Source organism: Solanum dulcamara, chromosome 12 (assembly GCF_947179165.1).
Source record: "Solanum dulcamara chromosome 12, daSolDulc1.2, whole genome shotgun sequence".
Classification (NCBI taxonomy): Eukaryota; Viridiplantae; Streptophyta; class Magnoliopsida; order Solanales; family Solanaceae; genus Solanum; species Solanum dulcamara.
In genome coordinates, this window is record NC_077248.1 from 51,836,987 (window position 1) to 51,851,310 (window position 14,324).

The 14,324-nt window shown below is 32.5% G+C and overlaps 1 protein-coding gene across 1 annotated transcript; it reads left to right on the forward strand.

Moving 5' to 3' along the window:
• The first annotated feature begins 5,514 nt into the window (after nucleotides 1–5,514).
• LOC129876691 (vesicle-associated protein 1-2-like) lies at nucleotides 5,515–11,539 on the forward strand. The gene is made up of 8 exons (XM_055952178.1): nucleotides 5,515–5,788; nucleotides 5,912–5,982; nucleotides 6,069–6,150; nucleotides 6,357–6,472; nucleotides 6,573–6,734; nucleotides 6,840–6,881; nucleotides 10,663–10,740; nucleotides 11,122–11,539. Exons 1-8 carry the CDS (start codon nucleotides 5,734–5,736, stop codon nucleotides 11,230–11,232), a joined length of 717 nt encoding a protein of 238 aa, XP_055808153.1. The 5' UTR covers nucleotides 5,515–5,733; the 3' UTR covers nucleotides 11,233–11,539.
• Nucleotides 11,540–14,324: the final 2,785 nt, after the last annotated feature.

The following is a 14,324-nucleotide window of genomic DNA, read 5'->3' on the forward strand; positions in this document are numbered from 1 at the left end:
ATTAAATGAGAAAGCATCTCTCTTTTCCCCATTAAGTATTAAAAGATGCTTATTGGCTAATTAATTAAATCCTAATTATTAACAATTAGGAAGAGTCATAATTTGAAATTTATAGGTTTAAAATATCATTGCTAATTCGCTATCAACCATTATGAATACAATAATCACTATTTTAAAACATAAATTTCTTATCGATTTTTTGTTAGAATCTCATATTTCTGATAGCGTATTAATAGAAAAATCCGTTCAAAATTCACATTTTTCTAATTGGATCTGGAGTATACAAATTTCAAAGAAAACTTATACTTTAATTTTTTGCATATGCATACATAATTTTGATACATACATATATATATGTGTGTGCGCGCGCGCGTGTGGATATATAAAAAATCAACTCCACCTTATTTGAAATTGACAAGTGAGTGTTGTTGTATGCATATATACATGATTTGAGCAAAACATGATGATTATAGGTTGAACCTACAAAATTCAGTCTTAATTCCATGTTCTTGTTAGTATCACTAATTTGTTTCTTGAGAAAAGGCTCAAATATACCATCGAGTTTTAAAAAAAGGCCCATCTATGTCATCTGTTAAAAATTTTGCTCATCTATGTCATTTTAATTTAAGAAAAAGTCTCATCTGTGCCATTATGGATTAACTGAAAATCCATCCGATTTTACAAAACTATTTTGTCCATGTGACAAATGATGATTCAACCACGTCATTATTATTATTTTTTTAAATCAACCAAATTTCTTAAACCAGTTTGATTTTTTAAAAAAATAAATATAAATTGACCTGAAATTTTTTTAAAAATACACATAACTTCAAAATTTTATTTGCTTGTATTTAAACTTTTCTCAAACAAATGTAATTTTTTTCTATTGATTTTATTTATTCCTTTAATTTTCTCTATCTTTCCTTTGACTTGATTTTAAATTTAATTTTAAATGTCTTGTATTTAAAATAATTTAATATCAGAGGAATACCAATAAAGGGAATGAAATCAAATAAGACATAAGAAAATTTTAAACGTTAAAATATAAGACTCTTTTAAGAAAATTTATTATTATTACTTTTTTAAAAATACACATATTTTTTTCGGGTTTGTTTGTAATTTAGGTGTTTTTCTTTTTAAATTCAAATGGATTTTAGAAATTTGGTTGATTTTCTTAAAAACAAATAACTATTGATGTGGCCGAATTATCGTTCCATATGTGGACAAACTGATTTTGCAAAACCCGATGGATTTTCAGTTAATCCAAGTCTTTTCTCAAATAAAAATGACATAGATGAACCAAACTTTTGACGAATGGCATACATGAGCCTTTTCTCAAAGTTTGATGGCATACTTGACAATTTTTTTCTTGTTTCATTTGTTTTTGAATACATTTATGGATACTTTATTTGCATATTTTTATTCCTCAAGGTTTTGCGAGCCCAATCTAGTAAAAAAAAATCAGAAGATTGAATGAAGATAATTAAGCTACATTATGCAAGTTTAAGAATATGTTTCCTATAACAAAAAGAAAATTCAAAAAAGTTTGGGTTATTGTGTATCAGATACATAGTTTTTTGAAGCGCAGATTTCAATTATTCAATACTTTTTCATGCCATATATATTAGAATTTTAGATAGATAAAAAACTTTAAAACAAAATATCAAATGAGAAATTACTCTCCCTTTTCTCCTTTAATCTTTAAAAAATGCTTATTGACTAACTAATTAAATCCTAATTATTAATAGAAGAAATATGAGATGTTTCAGGATTCGAAAGACATGACAATTATGGCGGAGTCAAGTGTGTGGAATAGTAAAAGGCATTTATAAAAGCATGACCGAAAACGAGAATGACCTATTTAAGAAATAAATTGTTAAAATTGAGTTGAAGGCTTCATTACCAATTGAATTTCGGTACAAGATTTTAATTGGGTCAACTTAAAATAAGCATATCTCTTAGAATATAAAGAGTTATGCGTCCCATTATCCATTAAAATAAAAATATTTGAGTCTTCTTACCAGACCTGTCATATATCTGAGGTTTGAGTCAAAACCAATGATCATTTTAGTTGTCAGACATTCTATTTTGGACAGGTGTTTTGCCGATATTTAATTTTGCAATGGCGAAATTCTGGTTTAACGTCGATGTAAGAAAATTTTAGAAGTATATGTTTCTTAATGTGTTTCACCTGCGTTGGATGGTTTTGCACTTGCTAAACGCATGTGCAACGCAAGTGGGCCGACAAAAAACCTTTTAAGTCGGTTTTAGTATATTGTTTTTCACTTTTGGCCATTCTTTCAAACCCTAGAAGTGGTTTTCTCTCCACCTCTCATTTTTCATCATCAAGATAAGTTCTTCTCCATAAATTTTAAGTTTACTAGCTCAAATTCCTTCATTTATTAATGATCGTTGATAGAAATCTTTACTCAATTTTCTGCATTTATTCCTTCATTTCCAATTAGAAACGACATTTCAGAATCAGCATAATCGACAAAACAACTAACGGAGGTCATCTCCGTGGAATATTGATCAAAGTCAACACTGCCACTAAAAAAACTAAAAACCATCAAACAACCATGAACCCAAAATCAACCCGACCACTATGGGATCCGATACAATAATAAAAATTCAGTGTATCGCTACACCCCTCCTTTTTAATTCAAAAATAGCCCCAACCAAACCCCAACCATGAGTCTTCAAACCTTTAAAATCAAATATATATATATATATATAAAATACAGTCCAATAATTATTCAACCTAACAATAATAACTTGAACTCACGGCTTTCGATCACTTGTGAGTTCGTCCAACAATTACGCCTGAAATCAAGGAGAAGGGGTTAAGAGGGCAGAACCTTGACATAAACTTGATGGATTTTATAGTATTTTAAATTGTTTCCTCAAATAACAAACAGTCTCCTCAAACACAAGAACTTGAATGAAGAAGAAACTATTTGAAAATCACAATGCAATAATAGAACTAACGTTACGCTAATTTATCTTACAATTCAATTCTCATCTATACTTCTTCTTCTCCCCCAGATGCACATCAACAACAACCACACACATACAAATCATTTCAAAAATTACAGAAACAACAACATTAGGAAAATACTTCAAAACTGCCCAACATCACACAACAATTCAAATACGATTTTTTTATCGTCTATTTATGTGTTCTTGCTTACATAACTTAGCTATAAATTGGATTTACTCAATAAAATAAAGGATGAGAATTATTACCTCCAAACAGTAGTAAAACCACCTAAAAATGAGACTTCTTTACCTTGAAGAATCCTTCAAATCAAAACCAACGAGGAGGAAAGAAGTAACACAATCTCTACGAACATTCCAAAGGTGAAATCATATTGAAATCTTATAGATCTTGGATTGAATGATTGACGAGCCCTTAGAGAGGATTTAGGACTGTTTTTATTCTTATTTGCATGAAAATAATGAGATAAAAAGAAGGAAAATTAACTACTATAAAGCTAGACCGACATAGAAGCTAGGGGCCCACTTTCACGTGCCTGCTTGTACAGTCTCATGAAAATATAAATATCTCTCTATTATGAAGTGATATGGACGAACAGTTTAGTGCGTTGGAAACTAGACTTGTAGATCTTCGATTTGGTATATAGGAGGCCTTCCAAAGCTTTACATATTGGGAGAAAAGCTCTAAGACATTTAACCTAGATTTCAGAAAGTTTATAATAGAAACTTATGCTAACTTTTGCCGACTTTTATTTCGCAACTTGCTTGACCTCAAAACTTGACTTACAATTATTGCGTGACTATATTAACTCATAGCACATCCTTCTTAGCATATAAGACACTCTTACTCTTATCTCGAAGGTATTGGTTAATTTATATCTTCCGAATGGGCGGCGTGTTACATGACACATTTCTTTAACTCAAACTTGTTTAAGGGCATTCTTGACCTATAACTTTAGTCTAATTCTTTGATATTTCCATCCCTTTGCAATTTTATTTTCATGAAGCGATACACAAAGTCATATACACCTCATACACTCATACTATGCTATGTATATTATGCGAAAGAAACACGGGGTCTCACAATAAAAATTTTAGTCTCGTTTATTAGAGAAGCATAATCACCAATCGCCCCTGTCTCTTGTCCTAGTGTGGTTGCATAACAGAATTTTAAAGTTATCTTTGAAAAAAAACTCTAGGGACAATGTTATTGATGCAAGGTTAGAGAGTGGCACCATTGCTCTCAATGCCTTTCTTCTTTGAAGCACTCCTAGGGAAAAAAAGTTTTGACGAAGCTAGAGGATGAATACATGGTGTGAATGCGAGGAGAAGGTTGAGAAAATTGTGAAGGATTAAAATAAGTTAAAAATCTCCAAATTTATAGGCGGTAGAAATAAGGTTCTTCACTGATTGAGGTGACACACCATCGTTAGGCCAACAAACAAGCAACACCATGCAAGTTGATTTAATGCAATGGGATCAACATTTGTTTCACATAGATCGAAGCAGGTTCGAGGAGGAGTAACCAATAAAGCTCGTGATAGTTTCTCCTCTCGCTCCCTCGGTAATGATTGTGACCCTATGTCCAAAAAGCGAAAGATTACCTGTATTAGGTAAAATTGGCTAGAGCGTGTAGCATTAGTAGAAAAGGACATGTGGTGGAAGGATCTAGAGAAAGCGATTATTCCTCCGTTGGTAGTGCCTTATGTGTGTTGGACCAAGACATTTCAATATTAAAGTATTTTATTTTAGTGGATATAAATTGGCAAGAATGTGGTCAAATATTTTTTGTGTAATTTATGTAACCACTAAGTGTCATATCTCATTATGCCTTGTAACGCATGTAACCTCCAAGGCATGATTCTTTCATTCATTTACCTACATTATTATCCACTTTATTCCTATTGAAGACAAGAAAAAAAAATTCACTTATAAATAGTGGCGTTTCTTCCTTTGTGAAGTGAGTGTCTAATAAGATGAGATGAAATATGTTAAGTGTGAAAAAATATTGTCGTGTGTAGTAGTGAAAGAGAGAGTTGAGACAAGAAAATATTCTAAATTTTCAACTATATTCACTATACAAAAGAGAATAGTTATATGTTGAAGGAAAATATTTTTTTTTGTAGCTTTGAACGCTTCGATTAATTCGGAGTTGGTTGAGTTGTACAACTTTGTTGGGCCGTTGTATTCTGGAGGGAACAAGTCAAGAGTATTATTGCTCGATCGGTGTAGATTATGCCGCAGTGAGCTTGAATATCTTTAAAAACAGTGAGATATCCGCGCCTCAGCCTAAATATTTTCTATTCATTTTTTGTTTATTTTATTTTCAACTATAATTTATTATAATTGATCTTTGCAACTTTTTTTCAAACTTGACTTTTTAAATGTCAAAACAATTGAAAACTCAATTTATGCAAACTTATTATAAACATAAGAATTAATGAGAAGAAAAAAAACGTAAGAGTTGGTCACACCAAACAGGAAAACACTTGCCGCATTTAAACGCAGCTAACATCAAAACACAGACAAACGACAGTGTTATCACGTTTTGCTTATTGGCACCCCATCACTCGCCCGGGTCACGCTGTCTCTTTCTCTCCATCTTGTTTTCCCCAAAATTTCGAAAACCCCCATATCTCTCTCTCTCTCTATTCGAGATCCTCGCCATCAAAATCATTCAGTTAGCCTCCGGTACTGGAAAATCGCTTCTCCGTCCGATTACAAGATCGCGTCGGAATGAGTAACGGAGGAGAGCTACTTCAAATCGACCCTGTGGAGCTTCAATTCCCCTGTAACTTTCTCTACATCTGTAAATTAGATACTTCTCAATTTTGCATTTTATTCACTTCTCAGATTCGCGTTACACTTCCTCTGTTTTTAATTAATTTATTTTTTGTTCTGTGCTCTTGGATAGTTGAATTGAAGAAGCAGATCTCATGCTCCATGCAGTTGACTAACAAGTCCGATGATTTTGTTGCTTTCAAGGTAATTTACTAATTTTGAAGGTGTAGTTAGCAGTTTTTTTTTTTTTTTAAATCGAAATTGTGAAGGTTGGAATTTCCTTTTTTTAGGTGAAGACGACGAATCCGAAGAAGTATTGTGTAAGGCCCAACACTGGAATTGTCATGCCTCACTCTTCCAGCGATATCATAGGTCTCTCATCATACTTAATTTGGGATGTTTCGAAATGATTGACACTAATATACAATTTGATGTGATGTATTCTGTATCAAGCTTAGGTTTTTGCGATTATTTGAATATTTTCCCTCTGTTGTTACTAATATATCATGAAAGTGAATTTAATAAAACTTCTTATCATGCGATGGAGAAAGTAATTTTTTTTACCATTTATGGTTTAGTTACAATGCAAGCGCAGAAGGAGACTCCACCAGACATGCAATGTAAAGATAAATTCCTGCTTCAAAGTGTTGTTGCAAGCCCTGGCGCTACTGCAAAGGACATTACTCCCGAGATGGTAAAACTTTAAGTTGCTGTAACTTGTAAGAATATTTAGTGTCCTCCTTCCATATTCATGAGAACTAGCGTGGTTTATTATATGCACCTTTTGGTTTTAGTTCAATAAGGAGTTGGGGAATTATGTGGAGGACTGCAAGTTGAAAGTGGTTTATGTTCCACCTCAAGTGCCATCGCCTGTGAGGGAGGGGTCTGAGGAAGGTTCCTCTCCTAGGGCTACAGTATCTGAAAATGGAGCTGTAAATACATCCGAGTTTAATAATGTAAGTTTTTCGATGCCTTATCTTGATGTTATTAAATATAAAATCTCTCCTTTCTGGAAAGCAGAACTGAAGTGAACGTAAAGTTCCTGGATATTTTTGCTACAGATTTCAAGGGCATATAATGAGCAGCAAGACAGCTCGTCGGAGGTAATCTTCATGTTTAAGTACTTGTTTGCTAGTGTTAGTATCAATATTGTTACCATATATGGACTTCAGCCTGAATGAGAAGTTCTGGTATCAGAAACCATAGGATTTCATATATTTGTCTTTATATGTTTCCTTTATTACTTATTGCTCCTGCATTCTTTAACAGTGTCTGTTGGTTTTAATTATGTGAGGTATTGCTCTTTCTAATGCACTTTGTGCATTCATTGGAAAATGCTTGTTCATCTTGATGACTTGATCTATTATGAACTTAGTTGCTCTGTCGATGCCAATATTTGATCATTTTACCAATCTATTTTGTTCTATTTGTTTCTTTGGCCTTTTGGTGGTGTTATTTATCCAAAAGGATGGCCCAAGTCTGTTCACTGTTCTACATTCTAGCCAGTAGCTCTCTCTTGCCATCTTGGTTAGTAGGGTAGCCTCTGTGCTAATTCATGACATCCTATCCCCCCTCTCCCCCTCCCCCCAAACTCTTCCTTCCCCCTGACATCCCCCAGATATATCCCACTTTCAATGGTTTGGTATAGGGAACCTATCTGTGGCAATATAAGAAGTTAATTCCTGGAAGAAATTACACTTAAAGATTTTATGTCTTACAGATTTCCAATTTAGTCTGTTTCAGGAGAATACTTTTTGACAGAATAAAATCAACATATTAAAAGGATGAAGCATATCCCCAAGTATTACTCTTGGATTCCTTCAGTGGAATTGATTTCACAAGTTGACTATCAATATCCAGTTTTATCTCTCTATCAACAAATACTAAAATAGGAGAAAAATATAAGGATTGTGTGCTGGTGAATATAGTCTATTATTGTAATTATTTATCCCCAATTTTTTTTTTATGGATAGCATAGACAAGCATTTTCCAGTTCTGACTACTTTTGTGTACTCCTCTTGAGATCCTCCACTTGAGGATAGTAGAAATTAAGGGTCTTTAAGAAAAAACAAACAAAAAACAACAACTCAAATCGACTTAATAAACCAATGGGTTAGTAGTTTGGTACGGCTTGGTGTCAAATTTAGAAAAACCCACACTATTCTCTTTGCTTTGGTATTAGATAAAAAATTGAACTGAAATCTAACGAGTTGACAATGTACACCACTATGCAGATAAACACACACACATACACCAACTTTAATTGAGTAAATGACCTAATGATCCAACCAGTTGACAATGTACACCACTATGCAGATAAACACACACACGTACACCAACTTTAATTGCGTAAATGACCTAATGATGCATCACCAAGTGGGAATAAGGAGAAAAGTAATGAGGAACGGAAGAAAGAAAAATAAATAGAGATCAGAGAGAAGTGGAAATATACAGAAAAAGATACAAAGGAAGAGGATAAGAGAGGGAATAGAGAGGAAATTACAATGCCAAATCACTTTATCAATGTTAATAAAGTACATAAGGGTCCTTTAACTTTGAAGTCCAAACTCCTAAAACAAATAAAAACTATTTCTATAACTAGAAGATAAAGACTACCTTAAATTAATAGATATAACCCGTTTAACTAAAAGATATTCTAGATAAAATCATATCTCTAAAACAATATTATCATTATTTTATTCCTAACCAGCAGATAATATTAAAATGCCCTTGTTATCTTATCCCGTTTGATTGGTTGGAGTAAATTCAGCATCGATGAATGAGACTGCTTTTCAAAAAGTGTAAGTCGTAGAATATGATAGGTGATCCTTCCATTGAATAGGACATTTTTCAACTAGCAAACTGAAGATGACAAATATGTTCAGCGATGGGTACTCAAAGAGTGCAGTGCGATAAATCAAACTTGTGCTCTGATATCAAATAGATGCCACATCAAAAGGGAATGAGGAGAAAAGGAGAAATGAGAAAGAGAAGGAAGAGAGAAATGACGAACAAGAGAAACAGAGGAAAGAGAGAAAAATACAGAGAATATAGGGAGTGAGATTACAATACAAAATCAATTCACCATCAGTAATCAAGTCTTTCTAATAAAGTCCTCAAGGGTCCTATTTATTGAATAGAAACTTTGAACAATCAGAGCTCCCAAAACAAATGAAACTCATGAGATTAGAAGATAAAAAATAATAAAGCTGATGGATAAAATTTATTAGTTAAAGAGCGTGAGAAAAGCTTTACCTATTTTATTAGTCACCTTCTAATGAGCAAGAAAACGGTCTCTGATGATTTGAGTTGCTAAGATGAATAGCAAATACAGCTATCATGAAATTAAGAAGAATGCAAGGAGTTCCAAGACTAATATGGCTTGGAAGTTAGAGGAAATGAGTTACTTTATGAGTTAATGGACTAGCAAATGGAGAAAATTATTCTTAAAGCTGATATTTTGATCAACTCTATACTCTTTTAATTGAAGGTCTGAATGAACCCTGGTTAGGTTGTTTTCTATTTTGGATATGCAATTGTGGAATTGAGGGATCAAATAGCATAATGATTTTGATGAATAGGGGATCTTCATGATTCCAATATTATGCTTTAGAGAATAATTAGCTCCCACTGCTTTGCATTTCCAATTATTTTTGGAAAAATCAAATTGGCTTAAAAATTTGATGTGTATTTGGTTTGGTGGAAAAAAGAACCAAACCGACATGTATGTATATATTAAACATTTGTATATTTTACCTATGATGTTCAATTCCTTCAAAATACTTTATTTCCCTTTTCTTTCTTGTTCACAAACCAAACCAAGATTTATTAGTACACGTCTTTTCTGATTTGAGATAGTGTTTTATCGACAATTTTTTTGATAAACAAAGCAAATGATTGTTCAAGTTTCATATTAAATATTGTATTCTATGTTAAGTTTATAGGAGTCCTCTATTTATTCTCTTAATTATTATATTTTGGTAATTATATATTCATATATGTAAGATTGTTGTTAGACTATTGAAAGGGTAATGCTTATCACGTATTGCAGAAAACATTTCTCACATAAGGGCGTTTCCTTTGATAATTGTTCATTCATTTATTCAGTTCTTTCTAAAGATGTGTTAACTTATGGGAAATTTTATCTGTAACTCTAAAAGATTGAATGGATTGAATTTGTAGTTTAGACCAATATAGACGGTATGCGTTTTTTTTAAAAGGTAATGGCGCCAATTGAATCATGAACAGCACTTGTTTCCTTTGTCTAGGAATAGATTTGGTTTTATATTTGAGGCTATTATTTTCTGCTGTTTTCTCAAGGTTTTATTAGCCTGCGGGTTTTCCTGATAGTTTAGTCAGCATGCCAACGGCAAAATCTATCGGACTTCACATATACTGTGCCCGCTGCATTTCATAGAAGATTATGACTTAATTTAAGTTTTCATTTGACAAGACTTCCTGTAAATACACTGTACAGGACTTAATTGCCAAAAATACTGAACCATTGTTATCAGATGATTAAACAGTCCTTACCTCCAAACATTTCAGCCTTTGAAATCCCATTTGAATATGTATAATATGGTCATTTCAAATCTGGAATATCAAAGCGATATTTATCTGAAGTCTTGTTCAGTCATGATTAATATGGTTAGTTCAAATCATGCATATCAAAGGGACATTGTACTGAGGTGGAGTCGTGGAAGAACTCTTTAGTTAAGTATTTCCTACATTACTATTTTCATGTTACTTATCTTATTGAGTACTTGTTTCGTTATAAAGGTGGTACCAATTTGACCAAACCTTTGATAGAGTAGTTCTCTATACTTCCATTTTATTGGTTTAGTATTATGAATGAAGGCTGAGGGTTCTTTGTCTTGTTTGCAGACAAAGGCACTAATTTCGAAGCTGACAGAGGAGAAAATTTCTGTTATGCAGCAAAATTACAAGCTTCAGCAAGAATTGGTAAGGGCTCTTATATATAAAATATTTGATGACTTGCTTTCCCCCTTTTTTCTCAAAAATTTATGTACTTCTCACCCCTACTTACGGGCACATTGATAACATCACATGATCATTCATTTCTTTCTGTAGTTAGAGACTTGGACTGTACTTTGGTTTAATGCTTATTTCTTATATATAATATGTACCCAACATCTCTCCCTTGTGTCAAACAAAGAAGGGTTAGGCTGGGTTGTGTTTTTGAAGTTTCGAGTTCAACACTCTATTTGCATTGAAATGAATGGCACATAAAAGAGAGTGGCCTTTGCCTACTCTGGCTCAAAGAAGCTAAAATATCACCTTTTCAATTTTGTGTTTGAACTTAATGAGCTTTGCCCTATGCAGGAGCTCTTGCGACAGGAACGTAACAGAAGTCGTGGTGGTATCCCAACTATATATGTTCTCATCATTGCATTGCTGGGAATCCTTCTGGGCTATCTTCTCAAAAAGACGTAATCCTTAGACATTCCTGCTATATTCTCAATGCTTCAGCTGTTTGAAAAATTTCAGAAGCTTAAGTCAATTAGTTGTCTGGTTGACTTAAATGTGTACAAGTTAGTTTCATTGGTTTTGTAATGGCCTTGATCATCATATGACCAACTGGTTTGACATCCTCCTCTTGGCAACTCGAGTAGACAAGATTAGTTTATTTATCAAGTGTATTTCTTAAGTTATGAATACAACCAGGTGTTAGACTATACTGATTAGTCATTGTAGTAGAGAGATCTTATTGGCATGAAGAGTTACTTGGATTCACTTTCAACTATCTTGCTTGGCTACATTTCGAAACCTTTCATTTTTGGCGGGGAGATTTCAGTGTCGAACTCTATTCATATGGAGATAATCTCGGTATTAAAGCTTGTCTTACTATTAAATGTTTTTTTTCACATGCTAAGTCATTTGATAGGATGTATAAATATGGTGTAGAATTTTGTTAGTGTTACTAATGCTGATATTAGTTATGTTTGAGTGAATTTACAGAGAAAATTGAAACGTGAATAGAACTTATGGAAACTTCTATACATGGGAGAATTGATTTTATTCATTAGTTTAACGCCATGAGGAGTTTGTTATTGAGAGTGGGGTCGTGAGTGAGAAAGTGAAAAAAACACTTGGGTTTTAGTTGCAGAACTCTAGCATTGTGTTGAAAAGTTTGAACTTCAACAAAATATGCAAAAAAAATTCTTTATACAGGGAGTTTCGAAGTCGAGAAATATGATAGAATTGTAAAAATAATATTGTAATCATTTTTTAATTACTTAACACATAATCATATATTTCTACTAGCGGTTCTAAAATGAAAATGGTTCTTATTTTAATCACCATCTTAGAGTAACAACTAAACATGTTCTAGAAAGGGACCTCTCCCTTTTCTAATAAGAGGAGAAGAGAAAAATTGAAAATAAAACGTAGTATATCTTGCATTATAAGATAATTTTGAGATCAAGACACAAGCATAAACATAATTTTGAGATAGAACAAAGAAAAAAGGGGGCTTTGTCAAAGGACAGGGCCCGCCACAAGGTGTAAGGTGCATAGCCTTGAAAGTGACATGATGCGATGCGCCCTTACCCTTGACATTAATCTGACAGCGGTAAGGGACAAAGGACAAGATGTGTAGGGTCATGCGCCTTTGTTAGTTCCTTTGGCATTTTATTCAATAAAATCTTGCTCTTTTGGCTTCAGAGAAAAGGGGTTGATCTCTTTTTGTGAAGTCAATAAAAAAGGAATAGTATCATATAAAATTATATTATATAATAAACAAAAAAGTTTAATATTCGTAGGATGGCTAATCTTTGACTACTGAAAGACGAAAGTTGAAACTCCAACCTACAGTCCCACCAACCCAAATTATAGTACGTATCTTCTCTTAATAGATGCAATTTCTTTCTCCCATTTATATTAATTTTCGTCTCCAACTTTGATTAGTATCAAGTAGGAGCGGGCGGACATTCGAATTGAATAGGAATATTTCGATTTGAATAGAAGAAATTACAATACAAATAAGCTCGAATTCAATGAAATTTTTTAAGTTCTATTTTGGATTGATCAGTTTGGTTATTTTTGAATTTTGAGATTTTAAGATAAGTCATAACAATTAACAATCTCAATTCACTTAATATAGTGTTTCTTTTAAAATGTATAACTTTCTATCAGTTAGAAAAAATTGAAGTCACTGGAGCCGTAGAATACAAATCTATTGAACCTTTGGAAATTAGACTTATTATTTTGGGCACATATGATATGGATAGTACTAAATCCTATATTCATAAATTTTAGGAGAAACTATCTTATTAAACATATATTCATACTACATATATTAATTTTACCTATACTTTTAAATAATTTCGTATCTTATCAATAATTAAGAGGTTCGTTACCATATATTGAGAAAGATATACCTAGGTACATGTATTTTAGCTACTAGATACACTAAAAATAAGGATAGAGGCGAGCGACATAATCATGTATCCCAAATACATGCAAATCACACTAGATGCATATTAGATACATGTATCTGTATTTAGTGATTCACATGTATAGGAGAGTGGCGAGCGAGATGAAAGGTAGGCGAGAGGGATTTGTCTATGTATCTCTGATTCATGCGAATTCACTTGGATACAGTGTATCTAGAACAAATTACACCTAATTTTGACTCCATGTATTCTGAGATACATATATCTGAACGCACTAAAATCTGGTAAGATTCATATTATACGAACTAAAGGGTATTTAAATAACTAGCTTATAAATTAGGAAGATTTGTGTAAGTTCCCTTAAATTTTAAGAATAAAATCTGAATTCAACCCGTAATCCAAACAATCAAATCAAATATCCAAAAATTTTGAATTCCGAGGTAACTCAAACTATGTCCATTAGTCCATTCCTAATATCAAGTCATGAAAGGGAAAATAAAAACCCAACAGATCGACCAAAAAGATAAAGTACCACGCAATTCTTAAAAAAATAGATTTTTTAATTCGAAATTGTATGAAGTCAATTAAGTACTACCTCTCTATAGAGAATATGCACTATGTAGTCCGTCTTCAATGACTTTTATCTTATTCTACCATTTCCCCTTATCTAATGCGAGACATCATTGAAAGAGTCAAACGCGCCTTTTAATTATTATTATTTTTTTAAAAACATTTTGAATGATTAATTGTAATAATTTATAATATAAATTTTAAATATATAATTTTATTTTAAAAATTATAAAATTTTTATATCTGATGTGGGATTTCACTGGGTTGTTGTTGTTGTTGTTGTTACTTTTTGATTTTTCTAATTTAGTAATTATTTCACTTTCTCCCCCCCCCACCCACCAAACACGTTTTCTTCATTGACTCTTGCTTTAAAACTATGAGAAAACTAATATATTTGGAATGAAACACTTTTCTTCCACGGACAAAAACTAGAGAGAGATCCCCTTTACTCTCTCAAGTTTTCCCTTCCTTGCTTCATAATTATATGTTCCCTAAAAATCCTTTAACGACCAGTAATATGATCCTGGTCGTTATTGAATTTCAGTGGCGAAACCTATAATA